At 39.2% G+C, this 26,768-nt stretch overlaps 1 protein-coding gene across 13 annotated transcripts in view; it reads left to right on the top strand.

Moving 5' to 3' along the window:
• Positions 1 to 26,768, top strand: part of MIPOL1 (mirror-image polydactyly 1) — a 197,363-nt gene that overhangs the window by 123,353 nt on the left and 47,242 nt on the right. For all 13 annotated transcript variants that reach the window (XM_055716711.1, XM_055716720.1, XM_055716714.1 and 10 more), the window contains one exon: positions 19,737 to 19,831. In XM_055716711.1, the coding sequence (XP_055572686.1) occupies positions 19,737 to 19,831 (95 nt within the window). The remainder of the gene's footprint in view (positions 1 to 19,736; positions 19,832 to 26,768) is intronic.

Below are 26,768 nucleotides of genomic sequence, written 5' to 3' on the forward strand. Positions count from 1 at the left end.
ATAGTCAATACAAAGCAGGGGACCTCTCACCACGGGGCAGCTCTTTTTCCCTAAAGGGAAATCGGGAAGATAGGTGAAATGTTCCTCCAAAGTGCCTGGTTCACTTAAACTTTAGGTGGCTGAAGGTGGAGGAGATAAATGGCATCGTCTCTCTGTGTGTAGTATTTGTGTATAATTATACACATAGATCTGTGTGGAAAGGTACACTCATGGATTTAGGTGTGTGTGGCCCTATACACCCATATATATACAGCGTTATCATGTAGCTGTACGTAATCCTGTGTTTCTCCTGTACTTACAGTACTTCAAAATAAATAAAACAAGCCTCAGGTGTTTTAAAGTTGCCTTTCTGAACAGAGCCGCTGAATCTGGACCAGGTCTTCATTTGCTTTGTTAGTCACTGATGAGAGCTAGTAGTCCTGTCCCTGGAATCATTTCAGTCAAAACGTGGTTTACGTATAGCAATGATACCGAGGCGTCTCCAGCTGGTAAAAAGCAGCTCCTTCCACTTCAAATGAGCCGAGAACTTCCCAAGCCGTGTTTAATGGGCTTCTGTCAAAAGCTTGATAACACATTGAACGGTGAGAGGTTGTCTGACTTTTGTCCTTCATTGTTTATAATGAAACAGGGTAAAGATGTGTTCCCTGGAAATCCAGGGGTATGTTTGGTTTTTTGCTTAATCAGTTGCTAATGATATCTACTTTTATAAAATACGTGTTTAGGAGATTAGGCTAACCTTGAGACAGGTTCCCTAGCATTGTCCTTCCCTTTCTTGTATGTAAAAGTATTAAGTGTAAAGCCATTACTTACCTTCTTAACAAAATGTTCTTCATAAAATTAAATTCCTAAAATACGTATTGGCATAGGAGATCTTTCTAGTCAATATTCTTGATTTAATCTTTGTTCCTTAGTAAAATTACTTGTTTTCTTCCTGTGGAATAATAACTAAAATGTGTATGTTACAGTTACACTTTAGGAAAGCTTATGAATGGTTAATGTATTCTTTTGCAAACTTTTGGAAACTTGTATTTTTTTTAAAATAATAATTTTGATCAGTGCAGTAATAATGAAATGGCAAGATACTTTTATTATTGAGTATACTTTGAATTTGTCAATCAATACTTACTTAGTTACTGTGGGGTTTTTTACTGAGCTGTGAAGTTTATTGTAGATGCCAGCAGTTACTTTCAGTGCTTGTAGCAGCAAAAATTTCAACCTAAATGCTAAATTACAATGATGATGATAATGATAGCTACTAGGAATACTCCTGCTTGTATTTATAATATAAGGAGGGTTACCAAAAATTCCATTAAAATAATATATCTGTAAACTAAAGATTTTTGAAGGGAGTAGGACAAGCAAAAGGGTTAGCTGGTAACTCGGAGAGTGAAAGGACTGGTTACCTAGAGTTGAAAAACCGTTGCTGATTATGGACTCTGAGCTAGTGGCTTATCTGGGAGAGAGAGAAATTTTGTTTTTTATAAAAAGGGCTTATTTTCAGAGAAACTGGCAATTCCACTGCAGTGTGGTTGATGTAAAAAGTAAGACTTTTTGTGGAAGGTTATATATCACCTAGATGCTGGATAAAGTTCTCAGAAATTTTCTGAATACCGCAGTGCAGTAAATTAAAAAGAAATCTAAGTTTTATAGTAGGTTGTATTATAAATTTGTGTCACACTGTGAAGCCTCAGCAGACAGGCTGAGTATTAAATAATGCTTCTTTGACTGTAGAAGTATCATTTTCTTGAAGCCTGAAAAATTAATTAATCTTTCTAGGAAATAAGAAGTTCGTTAATTCTTGCCAACAGTGACAACTTGTTAGTGACTAGACCAGAAAGAAACCCCTTGCCCCTACTGACCTGGCTGGGACAACTTTTATCGACTTCAGTGGGAGCAGTGTTGAGCCCTGTGTCATTAAGTCCAGTGAACTGTAAATATTCTTATGACATAATTTTGACAGTTACAGTTCATCTTTAATTATTTACATTTCCTAAGCTACCACTAACTCTTCGCTGAAAGATTTTGATATTTTTAAAAACCGTGGCCTATTGATGGCATCTCCGTTCAGCTGCTGTTAATATATCCCTAAGAGCCAGTAGGAATTAGTACTTTTTTTCCCCTCAAGACATGCAGGATAGCTGGATTTCCATCTTGGAGAAATGGGGGGACTTCAGTGTGTCTTCACAAATCATGAACTGAGACTGGCTACTTTTCACTGAAAAACAGTAGCTTTTGGGGCTGAACTTGCAAATTCCTTGATTTTCTGAGTACGCTCTTTTGGAGTATTTGATTTTCATATAAGAGCTACTCATTTTATTAACTCTGGTACTTGAACGAATTAATTTAGGGACTGACTTTTGTAGAAAACAGTTAATTTTACCAGCTGCCACGATTCTGGGCAAAGGGCAAAGCAATATTGGTATAAATTAAACAGTGACGATTTATAGTTTTTAGTATAAAAACCAAGTCAGCCATATTATGGAATACAGAAAAAAATGCGATTTGAGGAAACGAGTCTTGATTTCTTAATATTTAACTTGTATTCTTGAAAGTTTTTCCTGCTGCTTTGACCTCTAGCAGTAGTAGCGGTGGATGTTAAGATAGCAGTCCATTTCACCTGAGGCTGTTGATACTTCAATAATCCGAAAGAGCTTCTTCTAAACAGTGTCTCTAGGATGTAGTTCCTCCCTCCAAGGGGAGTGGTCTTTTGTTAGATTATGTAAATTGAGAAACTCATTCATTACCACAGCGCGGCTAATTCCTGCCTTAACCTGCAGAACCAGGAATCGCATGGCACTTTTCCTGCGTGCAGCAAACACGAGAAGCCACCACCGCTCCTGCGTTTGCTGTAGTTTCGTGGGGGAATTGAATGAAAGTAGATTCAAATCAGCGAGGGATTTGTTTGTCAAATTTTGCAAATCAGGTGCAGAAAATAGAGTGTCACAAGAGCAGTCCAAGATATCAAACTCACTTCGGTTTTCAATATAACGTTCATGCTGACTCTTTCAGTCTCCGTTTTGATTGATTAGTTACCAGCAGAAGTTTATACTGAAATCTTTCTTTTGTCCTCTTTATCCCTTGCTCACCTTTTCATTCTTTCCATGTCAATTATTAACACCGTGACGTTACTTGTTGCTGCAGCAACTTTGTTTCAATGCAGCTGTTGCCAGGTGAATTTTTTTGAGTGCTTGATTGTCACATTTACAACGATTTTATAAGATACCAGAAAAGTTTTGTTTCGGGCAGCAGTCTTCAACTTTATGTTCTCAGGGAACTGGCCTGTGCTGTCTCCAGACATTTTACTTGAAAACAAAATACAAAGGGAAACGTACAGTGTGTTGGTTGCAGGGTATGTGCGGTAGGCTTTGTTAGCAAGGTAGATGCCAAGACATTGAAATACACTGGATTAAATTCACTGGGACAGGTTTGCTGTGGCCCTGGTGTGCAGCGGAGGGTCACGAGGGTCTCAGCAGACAGAATGTGTCCGATTCATGTGTTAATTCAGATCTTCTGAAGTCCATCTTTCAGCTGGGAAGTGTGGCTGTGATGAGCCGGCGAGTCAGGTGAAGCTGTGTGTTGTTACCGGACTGTGACTGTTGCAAGACACGAGACCAAAGTCCAGGTGCGTTCGGCTCCCTGACAGCATGCCAGTGGCCACACGGCACACTCCCTCGGCTGCTTTTCTGCACTTCGAGCAGGGGCTGGTGGTTAATTCTGCAGAGATACACTTCCAGTTGCGACCAATTCCCAGACCTGAATTGGTCATCTCCCACCTGCAGGATTTAGGCAGCACAGGCCCTTGGTGCAAACGTGGAGCTTGAAAGTTCCCTAGAGTATGTCTTGGCTGAGGTGAAGCAACGTTCGTTGTCCTTTTCCTCTTCAAGGCTTCAAGTTCCTGGTTGCTTTGTGGTAGTTTGCCATGGAAACCCATGCAGAACACCAGCTCTGAAGAATTTCCTGATTTCTTTCCTGAATTTAGTTAGTATTTTTCCACATTGGATACAAAGCTTCCTTCAGATCTCTTTCTGAGGCAGATGAGCCCTGTTACTGTCCATTGCTCAAATTAGTTCCTTGTTGGCACAGTCTAAATGGTAACTTTCCGTTGGTAGACCAAAGCAGAGTGAGACCAAAACTAAACCATTTTCCCCCTCTCCCTAACTCCCCCTCCCCCCAACACACACTGCCCCCAACTCATTCATGGATGACAAACAAAAGGCAAAAAGCCAAGTTTTGCCTTCCAGGGGAAAACCCTGTGTAACAGCCTGAAAACACTGCAAGGGTAGAGAGAAGCAGTCAGAGGAATAAGGAAAGAATGAAAAGTAAATGAAAAGCCGTTGTTTAAAACCATTCCTTCTCCCTCCCTTTTCCCATCTTTTTTAGCATTCTAGCAAAAGCAGAAAACTGACAGCTAGGCTCAAGTTCTCTGTTTCTTTCGTAGCGTGCTGTGGATTCCTCTTAATAGATGTGAGGATGTATGTACAAGGATCCATTTCAATTTTCTTGCTATAATGATGTGGTTTTTTTCTTTTGAATCTGAAGTAGGAACAGAGAAGTGCATTGTTTTGCTTTATTTCAGAATAAGCATTAAGGTATGCTGCAGCGTGTCTTTCTTAAAACGTAGCTGCCATGAGGGTGTGAGACGTTTTTACCCATCCCTGTTGTTAAAAATTTTTGGCTAGTTTATTTCTTTACATGTCCCTTAAAATGTTGGTAGGTCCTGTTAATTGCCCCAGCGCCTACTGATGAGCCCAGAACTGATTGTCAAGCTTCCCTACTTAAAGCTCAGAGAACAAGCTGCTTATGATGACCCAACAGAGACATAAGGGAGGTCTATGAAAGGGAGAGTATTCAACCAGCCTTAATCCTTGTTTTCAGTAAGGCAGTGTCTTTAAGTGCAGACTAATTAGTGAATAGACATGGTTGTAGATTCTTGTAGACGTCTTTTGTTGGCTTGAGATGAACTGAGCAGCTAATAGAAATGGTTTAAAATCTCTCCTTTGCTTTTCTTTTAATGCACTTTAATAGGATATGGAGATGAGAAAATATATATCAAAGCAGGAGCAGAAGTAAATACCAACCATCCAATTGCCTATGTTGATACATTCCATTTAGATATTAGCAGTTACTCGTGTGGCTTTCATTCATGGAAGTCTGGCCCAGTGCTTCTAAAAGAACTATTCATTTTATAACCTTTGACATATATCAATACTAAAAAAGCATGCAGGTTTTTTCCTGTTACAGTAATGTATTATGCAAGCATTACTTTGCACTTAAATAGTATGTTAAAGTCATCAATCACAAAGTGATCGATCAAGATAAACGTAACTCTTTCATTTTAGCACTAGGGAAACTGAATTCCAAGAATTGAAGTGAATTTCCTTAAGAATTGATGGCGTGCCTGAGACTAGAACCTAACTCTCTAGAGGGATGGCCCTGCTCTCTAGTCGTTTGTTTATCATATCTTATTGCATATTGTATAATAAAATTTCCCAACAGGTAGGAATAACCATCTGCACATTCCAAAAAGTCATTTATGGCAAAATTGAATGCAAAGAAAGTCATATGGGGAAACTGAGTTAATGATAAATGACATCTAGTCATAGTCACCTTAAAGAAAAATCATTCCTTAAAGATCAGCAAGACATTTGAAATATAATAAGAGTATAAAAAAAAAAAAAAAAGTAGTGTTGTGGGTTTGGGTTTTTTTCTGGTTGTATTTCCCCTGTTATTTGCCTATTGCTTGACCTTGGCACAATGCAGAGAGGAAGCAGACGTAGCAACTTACTGTCCTACTAATTTTCTAAAATTAACCATGAATTCCAGTGATATTCAGTAACAGTACCTTGGTTATTGAAGCTCATAACCTTTTTGCTGCCTTTATCACCTGTATTATCGATAGGAGATAATTACTGCAAAGCAGCTGGCTGTTGGTTTTAGAGAGCATCAATTGTTCTCCTGTCCCAGCTGTTGGCTAATAAGGACAGTCAACACATCTGTTTCAACAGCTGGTAATTAACAAAAGCCTAATTGCTGCAACTCTTTTAACAACAAATCTATGAAAGGGTAGGGATGTGGAGGAATATTATTTACTCTGTGCTCTGCACTTTCTGTGACCAGTTTCTTTTTTCTTTTTCTTTTGCTACTTTGAACACCACTGCCTTTGTCTGACACATTGAATGGCAGGAGAACACAATATGGTAATCCAGAGCTTAAGTTTTTCAGATCTTTGTTGGTGTTTCTTATTGCAACATTTCTTTGCTAAGTTGCAAGATAAAATGGATCAAAAGCATTTTGTGGAGTTTCATACAACAGCTACAATCCACAGCAGTGTGCCTACGCGATAGGGCTGCCAATCCAGCAGCCTCCGAAAGAAGGTAATGGGTTTCCCCATTTGCGTATGGGTTTAATAGCACTGCACCCCTTCCCAAAAAAAGTGTCATCATTCTGAAAGCGGTGGTTATTTGAAGAATTTTATTACTGCTGTTCAGATCCTTCACAAAATTTGTTTCACAGACGGTGTTTTTTCCTTCCTCTGATAAAACCTGCTTGCGTTGGTCAGTTTAAAAGTAAATGCCAGGTGGCACCTTGCACTGCACAAATATCTCACCGTTTTATCATTACAGTATTGCAGAGGGTTCTGCACAGTGCTTATCTAATTATCTGCATTTATAGTATCAGTCAGCAAACACAAAGACATTTCTTTTAATTAGACTTATTCTGTGTGTTATCCTTGTGTACAGCACACATATAATTGGAATACTCATCAATAAATAGAGACAATGCATGTATACAAATAGAGGGAAATTGCATGTATACAAATAGAGGGAAATGCTAATCCCATTGAAGTCAACAGTGAACTTCTGTTGGCTTCAATGGGTCAGGATTTTCCCTGCAAAACCAAATTTTCTTAAAAGCTGGAGACAAATTTGGCATTCATTACACTACCCATGAAAAGAAAGTGTACAAGTATTAATGGAACTATTGCCTGAAGTATTATGCAAGTCAGGCATGTACTGCAGATTGTGTGAATGACTGAGTCAATAAAAATTTCTAAGAAACAGCATTTAAAGTGGTATTTTGAAGTGGTAAACTGATGATGAAAAAATTGTGATTCTTTGCTAAAAGTTAGTCAAGATCACTTGATTAAACTTGTCCCACCAACGTTTCAGTTGGCAAATATTTCTATACACTGAGTTCTTAATTGTCTGCTGGGTATGTTGAAAGGTATATAAGAAATTCTACCCAAGTGCTTGCCATTGACAGAGTACGGATTGCATAATTAAAAATATTCTGGCAAGACAAGTTTAAAAAACAGGCATTCAAGTGAAGAAATGTGTAATAGATGCAGTAAAAAAGTATAAATTCTGCTTTGAACAAATGAAAACAAAAGCACTGGCTAAAATTCTGACTGTAAAATAGTAACAGAGAAGTGTTTACTCTCTGGGTTTATGAGGATATGATTTTTGTACGCAACAATCTTGGGTGATTGAAATGGTTTCTTTTGTCTTGCCCAAATAAGAGCAAAGAAATATACCTCCTGCATTAGATTGTATCATGGAAAATCACAGGAGCATTTAATAGTTGACAAAAACATTTATCTTTTCAGTGGGTTATTTTGTTTCATTTTGCAAGTTATGATTTCAAAGAAAACGATGGTGGGTAATGTATCAGTACTCTTTCCCTTCTCTTTCGTCTGAAGATTACAAGAATTATCAGATATGCACCAACTGCCTTTTTCTGCAGTTGAGCCGTAGTTGAGTCTGAGTGAGTTGCAACAGAGATTTGGTGCAGTGTTCTGCATCTGTGCACCAGAACTTAGATAGGAAGTGAACAGAATGCTTTTGCCCAAGGCAAAGATCTAATAGAACCTAATCCGATAGATACGCAGTAGGAGAAAATAAGATTACCTTGTATAAAATTTAGTAAATAGATTTTTAACAGAAAGGACCGGAAATCTTTAGTATCAGAACATGCTTTTGTGTTCTGAGTGTGAAGGTAACTTGCCTTTATCAACAGATCTCATCCAACAGTTTAGCATCCATAACAAGCCATGGAGGCGTCCATCCCCTGCTTATTCAATAGGAAGGTACCATCTATTGAATCCTTTCCTGTACTTTTCCCATGGGATAGATGATTCCTATAAAGACTTAAATGTATGTTCTCACAGACTCCTCTATTCACTTTTCTTACTTTAATTTTAAATCCTTAGTCTGAGTTCTGCTTGGGTGGGAAACATTACAGTAAGATTGTGGAGAAAGCAAGGTTCAGGGGGTTGTTCTGGTCAAAATCAGCAGCAGCTGTTGAGCCTCTGCAATCGATCCCTTTTACACATCTGGAATTGCACAGATTGAGAGATCCTCTCATCACAGGAGACATGATTGTAGCTTGTTCACAGTGTGTCAGAAATTCACAGCCACCCCAGTCGCACCAGTAGTTCAAGGTAGTGGAACCTGCAGCCAGCCTCAGGAGCAGGCGTTCAGCTTTGTCTTTTTCCCAAAAGTGCTAGACACAACATCAATCTGATGTTTTCCCAGCTTTTTTCCCAAAAGTGCTAGGCACAAACAAAAAGCTGGAGAGAGAGCCCAGACTTTCTTGCTACATTGTCTGATGAGAATTTCAGCTATCAAAGGAGTAGTACTACTAACAGGCTTGCCAGATTCAAAGATGGTTAGAGAATGTCTTGATAGTTAAGATCTGGACATGTCAGTGTGGGGCATATACTCATGGATTCTTTCTTACTCCTGCTAACAGATACATTTATTCAATAATGATTTATTCTTTTCTTAAGTATAACAGTTGCTGTTGAACTCAGCACTTTGATTCTGAGCTTCTGTGTGTACGAAAAGGTCAGATAAACTGGACTGTGTATACCTGCTAGTAATTCATCTTCCATAAGGTGAAGAGCACAAGGTGAAATGCTAAATATTTACTCAAGCTCTTCCCTGCCTTTCCTTCCAAATCCTGGAAGAGTTCTGGACTGAAGCAGTCCCGCTGAAGTCATTGGGACAATTCATTTTTATAATCTTGTACAGACTCATGGCTTTTATGAAACATTTTTAGTTTAATTCTGATAGTAGGATTAGACACTACTGCCTTCTGCAGAAGTACTGACTGTCAAGAGGTAGCAGTCATTCTGTCTCTTTGCACAAAAGGTTATAGTTTGGAGTATATCATCACTTAGCATCAGTTATAAGCTTTGGAGCTTAAACTGTTAACTCGGTTTTTGCTCAAGTTCCTGCCTTGCATGCTTTTTTCTGCCCCTTTTATGAAGCATGAATGATTTCAGTGTACATATTCTCTCATGGAAAAGAGACTTGTGAAATGTTGCAGAATGTCTCAGTTGGACTAAGCGTCTCAGACTGATGTCTCAGGTGGACTGGTTCGACTTCATGCTGAAATCAGGGGTAAGGAACTGTAATAAGTGAATGTCTCGTAACAGAATCCAGTCTGAAGGGCATGGTCAGTGGCTGGTCAGAGGTCAAAGCCAAGGACTTTACTGTAGGAGGGAGGCTGCAGTAGAGGTTGATTAGTGAGGTAAGGTTAGAGAAATTTGCCCAAGCCAGAATTACTCCTGAATCCTTGGCGTGAAGCTGTGGGTGACACCTGTTGAACAGTCAGGACTGTGTCACCAGCCTACTGGGAGTGAGAGAAGCAACTTGTCGGTCGAACTCATACATAAGTCTGGTTTATCAATCTTGGTTGAGATTATTAAGGCCTTATTAGTTGACAAGACCCAATATCTGTACCTACTCTAGTAACTAAGATAGGGTCAGGGCATGGGCTTGCAGAATGACATGCAATCATCTATGCTTTTTGTTAGAAACTTCCCTGGCATGGTTTTAACCTGATCTCCAAGATGATACCACATACCAGGACCCGTTCCCTTTGGCAATCTGGTGTTAGCAGCCCTTCCTTTTCGGGATGGACAGAAGAGAGCCTTTGACATGGAAGGACAAGGCAGGTCATGCCTGTAGGTCTCAAGGCTGGAGCGTGGTTTCTGGCTGGTTCTTTGTAGCAACAGAGAGGTGACTGCTGTGGTCAGTTTGGGGTCTGTTAGCAGAGCCTGAAAATGTACCAGATGGAGAGCCCTGAAAGCACACACAGTTTCTGGCTGCAGCACAGATAAAACATGTCTGGCTGTAACACGAACTTTCTTCTGTTCTTGTGCCAGTTTAGTTCCGCCCCAAACTGGATAGGACACTTTTGGGGCTGAGGGGAACGTTGTTTTTATTGAATAGGGTCTTTGTTACCGCAAAGCTTCTGAGACAACATTACAACACTACCTTTTGGATCCTGTGCTGACGACTTGCTGTTTGTGACAGATACTGACTTGATATCGTAAGTGGCCAAAGCCATTTGTGTGGACAACAGATTTACCGTGGGTGCTGACATTTGAAGCTTTCCCAGAGTAATCCACCAGTAGGTCTCAGACACCACCTGGAAGGCTCCTTCAGCTCACTTCAGCCTACATGGTAGTTTTCTTCTTGCTTTCCCCTAAGGAAATTGCCAGTAAAATTTGTTATATAGTGTAATAGTCTTCATGGCGCATGTGAAGCAAGTCAGGTCTCTCACGGTTGAGGGAAACATGCCTGTTACTAAAGGAGATCAGGGAGGGGGTTTTTTACTTCTTTTTTTTAAGCTTATATTTGACAACATGGTCTGCCTTAGAAGGGATGTGTCTCTTTTCTAGTCTAGTTACCTGTGTAGCCATGCAGGGGGACGTAAGAAGGCTTCCTTAGTTAGACAGTGTACACCGTGCCCAAAGGAACATGCTTTGTTTTACCTTCCAATGAGTTTCTCCGTATTGCTGCTGTCTTTCCAATATTTATTTAAAATTGCATTTTTCCAGCTGGTTTTTAGATCAGAAACAAAGTGTGTGATGTCACCAGGGCCACCCCTGAATTACAGAACACTGAGAAATGTGCCCTTTCCACATGCCCCCAGCTGTAAGCAGTCTTTAATCTGAGAAGTAGAGGAATGAACTTACTTCTGTTCTTTTCATATAGATTCTAAAGGCACAGCCACTATGCAAAAATAACTGTTTTGAATGGCTTTTTGCTTCCCTATTAAAACAGTCTTAATTGTTTCTTTTGAGTTTCTTTTCACAGTGTGCATCATGGTTTAGTAGTGAGGCAAGTTATCTCCCTACCTGTATACAGAGACCTAACTACTTGCTATGTTAAAGCACCTCCAGCTTGTGTTCTTAATAAAATCCCTTCTACTAAAAGGTCAGCATCTCTGCACATGGCATTATTTATCTGAAAAGCCAAATCCAGCTATGAATGTATTTTAGAGCTGTCATCCTTGAAATTTTTCAGGACTCTGTTGTCTCTAAGTTTATATCTTACCGAAATAAACTTTGAGGTATCCTCAGGTAGTTACCCATATGCACATAGTAGGTATGTATGACAGTGTCTCTGGGTTTTTTAACTATGTACACAAACAAATGGAAACCATAAATGAAAACTTGACCCTGGGAAGTCAATTACAATTTTGGGTCAGCCTTACAGGGGCAGAATTCCAAATTAATCTTCCTCACTCTGTGATCATTCTTTACGATAAAATGGTTCCATGTGTTAGTCTCACACGCTCATCACATGCCTTGGATTGTCCTTTGAATAGCTAATTTTTCTTGCAATTTCAACATACCATATATTGCTTGGAAGGGGTATAAGACATTGCAAAATAATACTGCAGATGATGAATAAACTTTGTATCAACATCATATCTAAGGTTAGATGAGCAAATTGTTAATTCTCACCGAAAAGTATCGTAAGCGTTTCATATAGGCATAATGTGATAAGGGACTGAATCTGCCTGTAATATGTGCTCGTCTGGGCACATCATTAGGTGAAAGAGTAACTTTAGACAAGAAACTGCTTGTCAAATACTGCTGGTGCAAGTGTGCTTCCCCATGTGATGTGACCATGCAGTACAAGGATGAGGCATTTACACCTCAGGCATAATGGTTCAACTGGTATTGCATTAAGATAATTGGTAGATACTAAGTTTGCGCTTATTGTAATAAAATGAACCAGTTATGTACCTCATCTGGGCAAAAATTCTGTTGTGTCCTTTCATTTTCCTTAACAGAGCAGTAAAAAGCTGTTTTGTGATTTTTTTTTTTTCCTTCTGATTGCACAATCTGCCTAATATTTGTTGTGGCCTGTTGCTGTCATCCCAGTCACAACAGGACCTCTCAGAAATGAATGTCCACACAAGCAATATTCATACGGTATGGTCATGTATTCTTGCTGGCGAATTTGTTGTTGAGATGAAGACAAGAGTCTGGACCTCAGATAGAAACATCTTTTACAAGTCTTCTGAAAAGCTTCCATTCAATTAGGGATAGCATAAAGATCGAGTTGGGGAAGGTGGCATTAGTCAGACTTGCAGCACAACAGTTCCTGAAAATGACAGTTCCATTTTGGAATAAAAGGAAGATTATGGGGTTACCATTTTAAATTCAAATAAGAGAAGACATGAAGACATTATTTGTAAAGTAGCTGGAAAAGATGCACCTGTACATGCTAAAAAGCCAGTATTGGTGCACTTGCATCATCTTTGATCAGCTCCCTGATCCAAGTTGGACACCCTCAAACATTTTGATGGCTGGGCTGTGGAAGTAGTCTGCTTTCCCACAATACATCTTCTGTCTGGTTCTGCTTTTCACATAGCAATTTAATAAAAAATCATTTGTGCCAGTTGCAGAGAGGACATAGACCAACGAAAGTCACTGGAAACATGGGGAATTCACATAACTTTAGAGCAGTGAAATATTCTTGGTGGTGGGAATCTGCCATGTCCAGAGTGAGTTAGCACAAGAGACAGGGACTCAACATTAGGTTTCTGCACCCAAACAAATAACCTAATCACACGTCTGGGGAGGCATTCTCTCTTCTGTCAGAAATTCTGCCTGACATTCCTCAGAAATATTTCCATCTAAACCAATGCATCTTCACAGGGCATTATTGTTCCAGTGAAACAATGCTTTTTTATTAAAAAAAAAAAAAAAGTTTCATTAACTGATATTTATTCTGACCAACAATAGTATTAGATTGTAGAGTAAAATCTTATTATGGTTAATTGTTTGATCCTGATGCAAACTCATAAAGGTCATGTTTGCTGTTGAGATCCCATTCCTTTGTGCCCAGAGGGAATGTCAACCCGGGTGTGGTTGTGGCGGTGCGTTGCGGGAAGCTGTAGCTTAAAGGCTGTTAGAGTTCCCACCGCCACCAGTCACCCCGAAATTCACACAGACAAACAACCCTCAGCTGGTTCTTCAGTGTAGCTTTTGTAGCTGTAGTGATCCTCCACAGCAGCACAGATCCAGCAGTGATCTGCAATAAAGCTGCTTGATTTACTCTAAGTTAAGACAGGTTCAGTAAAAAACATTCCCATTAGAAAATAATGTGTTTAAGAAACAACTTTGCATTGATTTCTAATGATTTCAGTTAGTATTCCAAACTTTTCCCACTCAAGTTTATCTCCCAGAAGTGTTATTTGGGGAATATTTGAAACTACATTTCAAACTTCAAAAATTCAACATGAAGTTTTAACTTTATATTTTAAATCTGGATTTATTATTGTTAATTATGCATTTCATGATGTGTCAATAATTTGCAGCATTTGCCATAGTATAGTTTTAATTTTCACTTTTCATTTTCAAAATTGTCGAGGGCAGCTGAAACTTAAATGCAAGCTGAAACATTTCATCTCATTTTCTAGGTCAATGTGTCCCCTGTTTGTATTGTAATGAAACAGTTTGACATGTTAGCACTGTGATTTAAAAAACAAGGCGATCACTTAGTGTGTTATTAGTGTGCTAGGCATTTTCCATCCCCTCCTGTTAGCTGGAGTCTTTTTCCTGACCCTGAAAACCTCTGATCCCCTAATTAATAAGACAAGTGCTTATATTCTTTTCTAGATCAAAGTGTCACCTGCTTCTGTTGTTGGTAGAACAGTTTGATATGTTGACACTTTGATATAGAAAATAAGATGAGCTGTTGTAATCTGCACTAAGTAGCAGCGGCTAATGTAAAAATAACAGAATGGTTAGAAGTTGGATGTCATAACATGTCACAACGTGACCTGCTCTATCATGCAGTACGTACCTCTCTTATTGATGCGATGTGTAAAATGTAAAAGAATTAAAAATAGCGCAAGGTAAGAATATTTCTTCCATGGTTTTAAAACGCTTTTCTAGATATTTTTTTCCCCCTTGCTTATTCATTCTAATTCAGAGTGAAAGAAACCTTTGTTCCCTCTCCCAGTCTCCCGCTGCCCTGGGAAGACACCTGACCCCTTGCTGTCCAGCTAGCCTGCTAATATCGGCAGGAGCATACTTCTGCCCCACGAGAAATGGGCAATTCTCAGCTGTGCTTGCTCGATTCCATTTCAGGCTTCCAATAACACAGGACCTAAGGAGCAGAAAGACATCTTATTGTCACGTTTCCCCATTACGCAGCTCTACCAAGTGTAAATGACTGAGTCCCTAAATTGCAGTAACGACCTTTGAGACCCTCCAGACTTCTCATCCAGCCTTCTTCTAATCCATAGGAATATCCTGGATCAGTAGAAAGCTGTTGGTAGCAACTGTTACTGAATTAAAGCATGTTAACAGGTATCTTGGTCAAGCCAGGGGAAAACGCTTTGGGTGGAAGGCTGTCAGTTCTAATTGGGTTAATTATAATTTCAACAAGAATAAAGTAATAATAACTATTCTGTAAGAGTACTTATTAAACAAGACAGTTATGTCTTAGAATGAAAATTGTCAGAGGTTAAGCTAAATCAGCCCTTGAAAAGGAAATTAAAATAAACAATAGCGTAACAACTGAAATGAGAACAAGGAAAGAGGAAATGTGCCACTTCTCTGGGAATGGCATGGGGATCAAGGATAATCCAGATTAGGTCTGAAAGTGTGTGATTTTTTTTTTTTTTTTTCTCTCAGCATTGGGCAGTGATGATGTCAGCTATGAGGACCAGGGGTTAAGAAAAGTGAATGTGTGGAAACGGAGTACATCATCAATTTTCAGATTATTGTGCTCAGACTGGGATAATGGATGGTTTCTGTCTGCAGATCTGAAACAGGTGGTACCTGAAACTGCAAGAATGACAGTAAAGTTCTTTAACAAATCCTATGAGGCTGTGTACAGCGTCATATGACAGGGAATTAGCAGAGGCAGCATCTAGATTTAGAAGGGCAAAAAACATAATTCTCACAATTGTAGACCAGTTAGTCTTTATTGTGAGCCTTCACAGCAAATTTGGAAGGAAAATGTTTTTAAAACATGGCTCCCTCAATAGTGGATTGAAGTACAGCTTTCACCCAGGTAAGATCACGCAAGAATTCTTCTTTGGTATGATAACTGGTTATTTAGACAAGGAAACTTGTTAAATATAAGCTGACACACAAGCTTATATGTGGTGCCCTGTGGAAAATTATTAATTATAGTGGGCAATGTGTATATTGTTATTTTACAAGCAGGCACAAGCTTAATGTGGGAAATGCTGCTTGCTGTTAACTGGTTTCACCTAGCATCTCTTGTTTGGAAGGATGGGCACGTTGAGCTCATGTCTGTCTGCAAAATGTCATGTACCCATGAAGGAGATGAGGGATTAGTCAAAGGCAATAAGGAACTAGTTAGCAGGAAGGCAACAGCAAACAGCTTTGAAAAGAGAAACGTTAAGGTCCAAGGATTTCACTAGCGGAATTTCTCTCCAATTTCTCACCAATTGGTGCTGAACCAGTTTTCTTTAATGCTGTCATTGAGAAACTTTGGCACGAAAAGCAGCAGCGTACCAACAAAATTGCTTGATGACACAGAGCTGGGAGATGTTATTAATACAAAGTGGAGATATTATTAATACAAAGTCAGTTCAAGCTATCTTGCAGAAAGATTGGAATGGCCTCAAGTACTGGAAAAATAAAAGCAGTGGGGTGGAATTCTATGGTACCAAGTGTAAAGTATCATCATTCACAGGATGAATAAGAATTTCCACTGTTAGCTAGGCAATAACAGTGGGCAGGGGAACAGGCAGATACCAGAGGGTGACTGTGAGCAAAACGTATGCAAGTATGTATGGGGTGAGATGTTGCCACCGCAGGTAGGATGTACTGCTAGCAGAGTACTCATGAGAGATGGGTTTGAACCGATCGGGAGAACGGAGAGCCTGCTTACTGGGAGGAAACAGAAAATGTTGTTTGTTTAGCCTATGTAACGAAGGAAAAATATATGTTCTTTATGAATATATATGTGGAAATATATATCCCCTGTATAAACGCATGAGAAAAATAATCACTAAAAAGATAAAACTATGAAGCTTTATTACTCAAGTTCACTGAATATTTTTTTCCTTCTGTTGGATGTTGGAAAGCATTATAAAAGCCATCTCTCACCCACAGGGAACCTGACAGCATAGGATTCTGCATGTTCTTACCTCTTTCAATTTAGATTAGAGTTGAAGGCGCTCATGTTTGCCCTAGAGGAATTAAGAAAAGATAAAAACTAGTTTTGCCCTGTGTTTTCCTTTGCTTAAATCTTGTATTTTTCAAGCCTTTGGGTTAAGAAAACACATAGCATTGTTCATTTGAATATTTTGAAACAAAAGCAACAGTAAAAGGACCAGTAATGAGATTTTCTTAGTCAAGAGCTGGCTATTTTAAGTTTGATAGGTAGTAATTAGCTTTTTAGATTTAATTGGAAAATTTAATTTTTCAAGAAGTAACTGTTTGCTAAAATGCAAAATGAGGGAAGTGTAGAAACAAGAATTCCCTTTTTCAGGAAAGCAGGGTGGGGGCCAGAGAAGGGGGAAGGTTCTGTCCACATTAAACCAGATATAAAAGCATAAGAACTTGTGGGCACAACAAAATGGTGAAAAAAGACCTTGTCCCAGTGATCAGAATACCCTTTCTTGGTTAAATAGGAACTTCACTGCGGGTGACCGTTGTACCAAAGTGGTGACCAACCTCACCTATAAATTGGCCTTTTTGGGGAAAGCCTCCACCAGAGGAACCTGGGTGTAATTCTTTCTCTTCTTGTGGCTCCTTCTTTACCCTACCTTCCAAAACAATTTAATCAAAACTGATCCATTTCTGTGAAGAGTTCTGATTTCCACAGCTTGACATTATCCAAAGGAATAATATTTTGTTAAAAAGTTTCCAAGGAGCTATTGTTATTACTAGAGGTGAGCTCATGTAGGATTTTTGCCATGTGCGCTATGGATGGATTTCAATATACATTAAAGGAGTCTTCCAAATGTTTTATAGGTAGTGCAGGCACCATTGTTTTAGTTAGCAAAGTGAGTTTGTAATGGGCACTGTTTTGCTTTCCTTCTTGTAGTGAAGGAAGACATCTCTCTTTTGGGTTGATACTTGAGTCGTTTATTTGTGTTTACCACTCTTCAGGCCTGTGAATGATGGGTTGGTTTTGTCGCATGGCTGCATGCTGTGCACAAAAACTCTTGTGCTTGAATTTTTGTTGGGCTTATGCAGCTCCCTAGTATCAATCCTTACATGCTACTGAAGAGGTTAGCAAATGTCTACTTTTCTTCCCTTCAGTTTCTCTAGTTGGTTAGTTTTTTTTTAAATCCAAAGCACCTGATTCTGCTGTTATTTTTACTGGTGCAAACCCAGTCTAATCAGTGCAGTTTTTTCTGCTGAAAAACTGACATAAATAAGAGTCTTCAAACTCCAGTGCCTTCTGACTTTTGTCCTGAAAAGCAAGTGGAACATTAGGTGTATTTTTTATGATAGTTCTCCAAAGAGACCAGCCGTTAATCTCTCCGTGAGTAGGTGTGTCAGCTGCAAACATTTCCTTCCAGTCTACCATTTCAATCACACTTCACAGTACACTGAAAATTGGCAAGGATGTTAATTATTGGCCTCTAGAACAAACCACCTACTTTGATTCTAGCGTGTTTTCCAGTTTTTAAGAATGTTGTTTCACCTACAGAACAGTATAATTACAGAAAATAGCTTGGTTTGGCTAACATCCTTGTGTTCTGTGAGTTCTGCTTGCAAGGCAGCAACCAGCACCGGGCAAGAGGCTCACCTGCAGAGGATTTTAACCTCTTGCTGACAGCAGTTAGGGCTTGCCAGCATCCAGTACATTGTTTTCAGTATCAGAAGCTTTAAACCACTGTCACTCAGAGGTTAAACATTAACACTTTGGGCTTTTAAAGCTGAAGGAAGCCTCCATATAGTAAGAAAGTTTGTTTTTATTCTCCAGAGAATTTCCTGTTAAAGTTTTATGCCTGTCTGTTACAGAAGCAATTACAGCAGTGGGTCCTGTACCCAGGCAATGCAAAACCCTGGGTGCAACGTGACACACTGAACAGCCTGGTGGTTGTGTAGCTGCATCTGTGCAACACGGTGTTTAATAAAATTTGCCAGAAGTCAGCCACATATCCAGGACATGATTAATCAACCAGCAGAATAAATTGCCCATAGATGACTGGGAGTTGACAGTAAACAGTAAAACACCTGCCTTGAAGACTTACAATCTTAACAGACAAACAGGAAACAGAAGCAAGTGGGAGCCCTGTTTTAGGAGAGAAACTCTGAGGCATACAGACAGTGGTTCATGAGTATACAATGAGTCTGGCAGAGCTAGGGGCTGAGCTTCATGCATTTCCCTTCATGTGTTTGTAGCTCATATAACAGGTCTTTAATTTACCAAGAAACTTTTCCGCGACACTGTCCTAAAGAGTTGGCAGAATCCGCAGTCAGCATTTTGCACACATGTGCCTCTTGGTTTGGGGCTTTACAATTTGTACAATTAATAACTTACACCATGAATTAAAAACATTGGAAAGCAGCCCAATGCTTAGGCTCATGTGTCAAAGAATTGCTGTACAAGCCCAGCCTTATTTGTTGTTACAACAATTAATCATTGGCTGATTTTAAGATAATTTATATGGTACCTGGGCCCTCAAGGGAGTCCTGCAGTGCAATTGAAACTGGACATTTTAAAATTAATGATGATTAAGCTATACAGCTGTATTAAATATACATGATACTTATTTCTCCTACCACCTTTTTAACCGTAAGGCTTTGGGGGGAGGAGGGGACTGGCCACCTTCCTGACTTACAAGCCACATGCTGCAATTTCCATAATGGCTGTGAGTCAGGAGCCCTTTGCAGCTCGGTGTGAATAAACAGTGGGAGGAGGAACATCCGGGAGGGTTCGCAGGTGGGAGATGACAGCAATTGCTGAGGGATTTCCTCACTCCGCTATAAACCAGATCCTGGGTGAAAATGCACCCAGATCCCAGAGGGAGCCAGTACCATCGGCCAGCGGCTCCCACCGCAGGAGCAGCCGGACCGCCATGTGCAGCCCGAGAGTCACGCGTCGGCAGTTTGTGGCTGCATGCCTTGCGTCACTCGCTGCGTGTTGATCAACGGGTTTGCACTGCAGAAACATTATATCAATATGAAATATGTGGGCTGATAAACACTCGGCTGAACTGACGAGGTCTAACCTTAGCCATGCAAAGGGGTTTACCTTATATGTGAGGGGAGCTTTCAAAACATCTAGGAAAAAAAACTAGAAACAATTGCAATGCTAGAACAAGAAAAAAAAATTTATAAGAATTGAATAGGCAGCATTACAAAACAGTGTAACTTTATATATGTAATTATAATAAAGCATGCCTGAAATGAATGCACAAAGAACTGTTATGTTTTCAAACCAATATGGATATTCTGAATAAATTGTTTGTTTATCATTTCACAGGCAGAATTGATAGCCTCACAGCAAGAAAAAGAGGCTGCTCTTCAACAGTGCAAAAAATTAGAAGAAGAAATCCAGACACTGCGTGTTTATTACAGGTAAAATAGTTAATATTAATATAAATCAGTGACTCGTAGGGGAAATTTTCTGTGCTGTGTCTGTGAGTGAGGAAATGGCCTTATCAAATAGGTATTTGTTGGAAATGTGAATACATCAATGAATCAAGGTGTGCATTTCTGCTTTACTGCTCACCAACCATCTCTTTGAAATAGACGTCCTTTTCTTGTCGCCTAAATTTTCTATTAGTTTCTTCTAAGGGAAGGGGAAGGTTGCTGGCAATTGATTCTTGTAGGAATGAAAAAGCTGTGTTATAGCAATGCATTCACTTACAAATACGGAGACAAAAGAACCAGTTGACATAAGTGCTTGTTTCTTCCCTGGTTGTTTGCACATACCTAAATTAATCAACATAAATTTTAAAGTAATAAAATCTGTAATTCTAAAAGACTGTTTTCTTTTTCAACCCCAATATAATATGTATGTCTTAATTCCTTACATTCTGTAGCAGTACATAGAATGAGAGAAATAGCCATCCTCTCATTAATTTAGGTGGGCTGCACTGCACATTTGCATGGATCAGTGGGTTTTAGTCCCTAAGGAAAAGTTCTGTGTGGTCCAGTGAAGGAGTTAGGTTGTTTTATGGAGTGATGTTGGGTTACAGCTCTCATTTCATCCTGACCTCCTGTGTGAGAGGGGATACAGAACTGCCAGCAGGTTAAAGGCAGGAGAATTGGCATCAACACAGCAGAAAATTGTGAATCTGAAGGCTGAATGTCTGTGATGAGGGATGTGGGCTGCAGAGGTAAATAATAAATGTAGTGTGAATATTATGTTCATTGGAAATAAAGAGGACTAGTTAGTTATGACTAAGAAGCATTTGCAGTAGCAGAACTGTGTATGTTTTCAGTGTTTCAGCATTTACAAGTGAAAAATACTCAGGTTTCTAGAGGTTTTTTGAGTTTCCCCTTCTCATTAAGTTTATTAAAACCTTGGAGGAAAGTTTCAAAAACAACTTTTGTTCCTAAATCTCACAGGCATTTATTTAAAGCCTGTTAATAGTGAATAGAAACCCCAAGCAATTTGTGATTATTGCTTTTAATGAATTTGGTCAGCATTTAGTGTGTGCACAAATTATGGTGTGATTTACCAAGCTTGAAAGAATTTATTATAGTGCCCTTATTACTCACTTAAATGGGTTTTGTATAATAACTTTAAAACTTTATATATATAAAGCGCCTATCACCATATTGATAAACATTCTTTGGAACCACTCTTGACAGCAGATGTAAGAACAGGAGTCAGTGTTTTTGCAAAAAAAAAAAAAAAATTGCAAAACGCAATGTTTTTATTGGTATTTCAGAAATTAAGAGTTTGCTTATGTTTGTCTCTGCATGTTACAGGAGATTTTTTCATTGACTTTTGGGTTGTATTTTTGACATAGCATATGAAGTTTGCACTAACATATAGCATTTAACAAGTGTAGTGGGCAGCAGCTGCAGTTTACTCATGTAAATGCTTTAAATCTCAAAAATGTTAACAATAATGACTTGCAGGAATCACCATTGGAACGTACCGTGTTATTAACTTACAGCCCTTAATTTGAGCAAGCAAAATTTCACTGTAAGCTTGATAATAGCATTTGCAAGATTTAGCCATAAAGTGTGGAAATGCTCACCTGAATATCCCCTGGGGCAAGAACTATTGTATCACTACTAAGCTATACAAGTTACATATTAATTCAGAAGTATCAAAATGAAAGATTTTATTTCCTTACCTCACTGTCCTTAGAGGATGGGCTTTTTTTCTGATGTGTTCTGAAGTGGACCCACAGAGTAACAGATTGATTGACTGGAGGTCATCTTGTCCAACCCCCCTGCTCAAGCAGGGCCACATACAGCAGTTGCCCAGGATCACATCCAGGTGGGTTTTGAGTATCTCCATGGATGAAGACTCCACAACTTCTCTGTATAGTAACACTCAGTTATGTATATGTATATGTATATGTATAGTAACATACAGACATGGCTAGGAAAGCAAAAGGCCAGCTGGAGTTGAACCTGGTGAGGAATGTGAAAGCAACAAGAAGGACTCCTGTAAGTGCATTTGAGGTCTCAGGCCTATCTTTTGCCTTGGCCAGAATTTAATTGCACCATTATGAGAATTCTTGTGAACTTCTTAGCATTTCAGTTACAGTTTCCCTTATATTACATGAACATCTGCAGCCTCTGTCATCCAGTAGTGTGGCAGTACTTTGAGTGCCTGCCAGGTGACACAGATGAAGAAAAGAGTATCTATCGCATGTGCATAAAGCTTCTGGGACTGTATCAGGCCAAGGGTGGGATGGCCACAGTAATGATGAATGACGAAGCGGAGAGTACATTTCCCAGGCCATCCCAAATCAGGGAAAATTTACTCTCTGTTTTGTATGTGGAAGCTAGTTAAGGAATGCTTGTGTAGATGTCTACTGGGTCTTTTTGTTTTCTTTTACTGCTTGTCATGCGATGATAATCTGGAGTAAGCAGAGAGTGATTTTCAGACAGCTTGTTTTGGACTGAGGTGGAGGTTTAGTGCTTTAATCCAAGTGAGTTAGCTAGATGATTTGCTGTTCAAGACTCTGCTTCCCTGGAGTTATTTCTCTTTCGAACTTCAGAGCTTCTCAGGGAGCAAAATATAGGCTTCTGCACATGTGCCGCCCCTCATCTGAACTGTAGAGCTACAATGAGACCCGTTATCATGCAGGGTGCACATTTCTTTCACCTACTGTTCTCTCATCCCTTTGCCAGCTTTTCATACCTTCTGTCATCTCTGCAGTGCCAGCATGAAAGCAGCTTGGGAATTTTGACTCCATTTGCTGCCTTCTCCTCCTTCTGCTCTTAGGTCTTCCTTGGCCTTAGAAAAAGCATTTTCTCATACTTTTCTTCTTTGTTTTTGTCTTTTAACGGAGATTTCTACATCATCCTTTAACTCAGGAGAAACAAATTTGAGAAAAAATCCAAACACTAGATTTACAATGTACAAGGGATACCTAAAGCCTTGCCTTTTTAGGGGTTTGGTCGTAAAAGGTAATGACTGTGTGCATATATTAATAATTTTTTAATGCATACATGTGTAAACATTAACATTAAAATGTGTATTTTTATGCTGAACTGTCTTTTACTAACATTAGTATCATCCAGAAAAACCCAAATGTCATTATACAAAATCAGAGAATAAATATTTAGGTCCAGAATATCTGTATGTGTGAACATGCAACCTAACATATACACAGCCATGTTCAAAGGAGGGAAACAACCTTCAGAGGGGGAAAAGAAAAATCCCTTTTATTTTTTCTCCAGGAGAAAGATTCCTGGTATCTAGAATACTGCATCCACTTTTGGGTCAATTGAAGCGAGTCTGACAGAGGGCCACCAAGTATGGTCAGGAAGCTTTAGCGTTTGCACTGTAAAGAGAGACTTGAGGGTACTGCTCTTGTTCAGCCTGGGGAAAAAATACTTCTTTCTTTGGTGGCTTCAGGGAGACATAAGAGCAGCCTGACGGTGGCTATGAGGAGGTTATCAAGAAAGACAAGCTCTTCACAGCGCCGTGTGACAAGAGGGTGAGAGACAATAGACTTGAGTTGAAACAAGAGAGTTTCAGGCTGGTTATAAGGGAAGACTTCTTTCAGCATGACAATCTGTCCATCATTGGAACAGGTTGCCCAGAGAGCTTTTGCTATCTCCATCCTTGGAGATTTTCAGTGCTTGACTTTATCAAGTCATGGCTAACCTGCTCTGATCTCATAGGTGATATCTCTGTGAGAGGGAGGTTGGTTGGACCGGAGACCTCGAGCGGTCGCTTCCAACCTGAGTTATTCTGCAGTTCCAGGATCAGGTAGCTGCTGCTGTTAGAAGCCATTCAGTGTTTTTCTCTGGCTGTGAAGGAAGCCTACGTTGTAAGCCATGCTTCATTGCAGGTGAAGTGGAAAATGAATCCTCACTGAAGCTGGAGATCTCATGGAAGGCCTGAATTCCTGAATGAAGACCAAAATTAAAATGAACTTCTGGGAAATAAATGATGGAATATTGATTTCCATCTCAATTTTGTCTTTCTAAAAAGAAAGCACATCCTAGAACAATTGCAGCCCTCATTAAAAGGAAAGAGAAGTGAAAAGGAGGAAAAAGAAAAGGAGGAAGAATCTATTTCAGATTCAGAAGGGAGAGGAAACTGGCTCCGAATGAAGTGGGGCAGGTTCTCTGCTTCTGTTTGTTCTTGTGTCATTTCTGTCATGTCTCAAAAGGAAGATTACATTTTCTGGGTAGTAACCCAAAAATACATATCAGAGATGAAAATTTGCATAACAGTTAGGAACAGTAGAGAGTTTCTAGTTTACTAATGCATTTGTTTCAACGCAGTACTCTTTAAGCTAAGGATTAATGCAAATCATAGATCCTTGATGACCAGAGAAGGCTGTATCCAAATAATCAGTTTTGAAGTATGTGGGAGTGTTAGTCCCACTACCTCTTCCTCATGTAGATGGCTCTGTTGATTGAACTTCATCACAAGTTTTTTATTTGCATATTTTTCACTTATGTGATCTGTCCATTTTTATAATCAGTTTCCTTCTATTTCAGTAATACTTCAGATGTGTACTTCCCCTACATGTTAAAATGCTAACATAGACATATGCTATTGCATACTGCTTATTTTTCACATATTAGCTGAAACGGCACAGCTGTGTATGAGAAATATTTCTCTATATAGGAAAGTACATATATTTTTTTTCCCAATTATTTTTATTGTAAAAGCTATGGTATTTCACTGCAGAGCTCTGGCACCAGGAATTTTCACAGGCAAATAATTTGAACAAATTTTAACTAGTACAGCTAAAGATACGCCTTTAACATATCAACCCCAGTGCAAAGAAAGATAAGGCAGCAAAATAAAAATACAGGACTATCCTTACTTAAAAGCATGTTTTTGATAGACTGCATATTGGGGTCAGATGCAGTGATGCTTAGTTCAATAAAATCATTGTTTACTCTCCAGCTGTGTAAGATATGTACATCTGCGTTAGTCCACACACTTTTGAATGAAGCTGCTGAGGATAAGAATTGGTATGGCCAGGCTGTAAGGTAAAATTTAGGCATGCTTTTAATAAGTTTGAGTAGTTATTTCAATGACAAGAGGTTAATCAAGTGCTCTAAAAGCCATATATTTGCCAAGTCTGATGTTCGCAGGTGAGGAGGGATAGTGAAACCTTTTTGCAAAAAATCTTTATCCAAAGGTTCTTCCAATTTGTTGTTGAAATGTGTGAGATGCAGAAATAGCTGCAGGCTGGAAGTCGCCGTGGGAAGAAGCTTACATTTATTTCAGCAAACTTCCTGATGAACAGACATTTGAAAAAACTTGCAATGTTAAAATGAAGTTTAATTTAGAATTATTTTTCAGTCTCTGAAGTTGACATGAAGATCTGAAAGAAAGATCATAGTAGCGTGGAGAGATGGAGTTGTAATGACAGTTGCATGTCACAGTCCCAGGAGTTACACATTGCAGAGTAATTGGAATCTATACATTACAGCCAGCATGGGAGAAAAAGATGGCTTATTTTGAAGTTACGTGACGGTTTTCAATAATGAAATAGAAAGGTAACTTCAGTGAGACCTCTAGTACTAGGAATTACTATGACCTGAAATAAATATTTTTAGAATCAAACTGTCATTTGATATGGGTAGCTTCTCTGACAGCACTGCAAACCGTTTTCTTGCTCCCTAACCAGTTGTATCACTTTTATAAGTTATAAAGTGTTGAAGAGGTTTAACAAAATTTTAATCTAGACATTTCAGTTGTCCTGATACTTCTTTTAAATTAGCATTCGTGTCTCAATAGCAGTTGTTTTTAAGGAGGCCCCTATGATTTTCACCAAGTCTCTTGTAAAATGATGTGGACATTCATCTTTTTAAAGACTGCAGTTGATAGAAGCAAAAAGGAAGAGAATCAAGGATTTATTAATTATTTCCTCCAATGAAAGACTTGTAAGTGCAGGGACAAACTCAATTTGCACTTTAATTACAGAACTAAGTTACCCTGTAATAAGAGAAATAGGTGAAGCAAGTTGCTTTGCGAGGCACTATTTGCAGTCCTGGAAAAAAAGGCTTTTTCTACTGAAGCTCTGAATACAGTGGTGTGTGTTTAATCTACTTCCATTCTATAGTTTCAGGGCAAGTGTTGTAGAATATAATACTCAGATGGCACCATTTCAACCATGGTCCATGGACTTCGTGCATGGATATATAATGGTGTATTTTTTGTTGTTAGACTGTTCCTCTCATTCCGGTTTTAAGGGCTATTAAAACTATTAATTATTTCTGTCTAACATGTCAATATTCATCATCTTCTTGTATTCTGTGTGCTGCACAGCCACTGCAGTAGCAAGTCAGAATACAACTGCCTAAATATGCAGTCTCCTGTTCTCTGACTGACCCCTGCTCAGACGCTCCAGCCTGTTGGTTCTGCCATCTCCCAGTCTTTTTCAGCAATTTCTCCAGTTCAGATTTCTCTCAGGGGGATATGATGTGTAGCAAAAGATTGGGCTGCTCTAGCATCCAGCTACCCAGTCCAAATCAACTGGAACCCGTGTACAGGGGGGATTAGTGAGGCTGCCGTCACTAGCGCAGAGTAGCGATCTCAGTCCTTCCTCTAAAGCAGTAGCGGGATACCGTATCCCTGCAGTTCACTTCAAAGAACTGGTCCTTTCATGGCTGTTTTTTTATTTCGCTTTTTCAGTTATGGACGTTGACTATTTCCCTGCTCTTTTCATCCTGTCTGTTCACGGCTATTCTGGCAGTTGCTGTCAGTGTTTCAATATTAGTTGCTTTAGACATAACATGGTATAATTGCAGTCATTAAGGACGACTGGATAACATCACAGTAAATCTACTGTTCTTTTTGCAGAACAATTTTGGGGAGATCAGGGGAAGATGGCAGTTGTGTTTTAAA

This window comes from Falco cherrug, chromosome 7, assembly GCF_023634085.1.
Source record: "Falco cherrug isolate bFalChe1 chromosome 7, bFalChe1.pri, whole genome shotgun sequence".
Lineage (NCBI taxonomy): Eukaryota > Metazoa > Chordata > Aves > Falconiformes > Falconidae > Falco > Falco cherrug.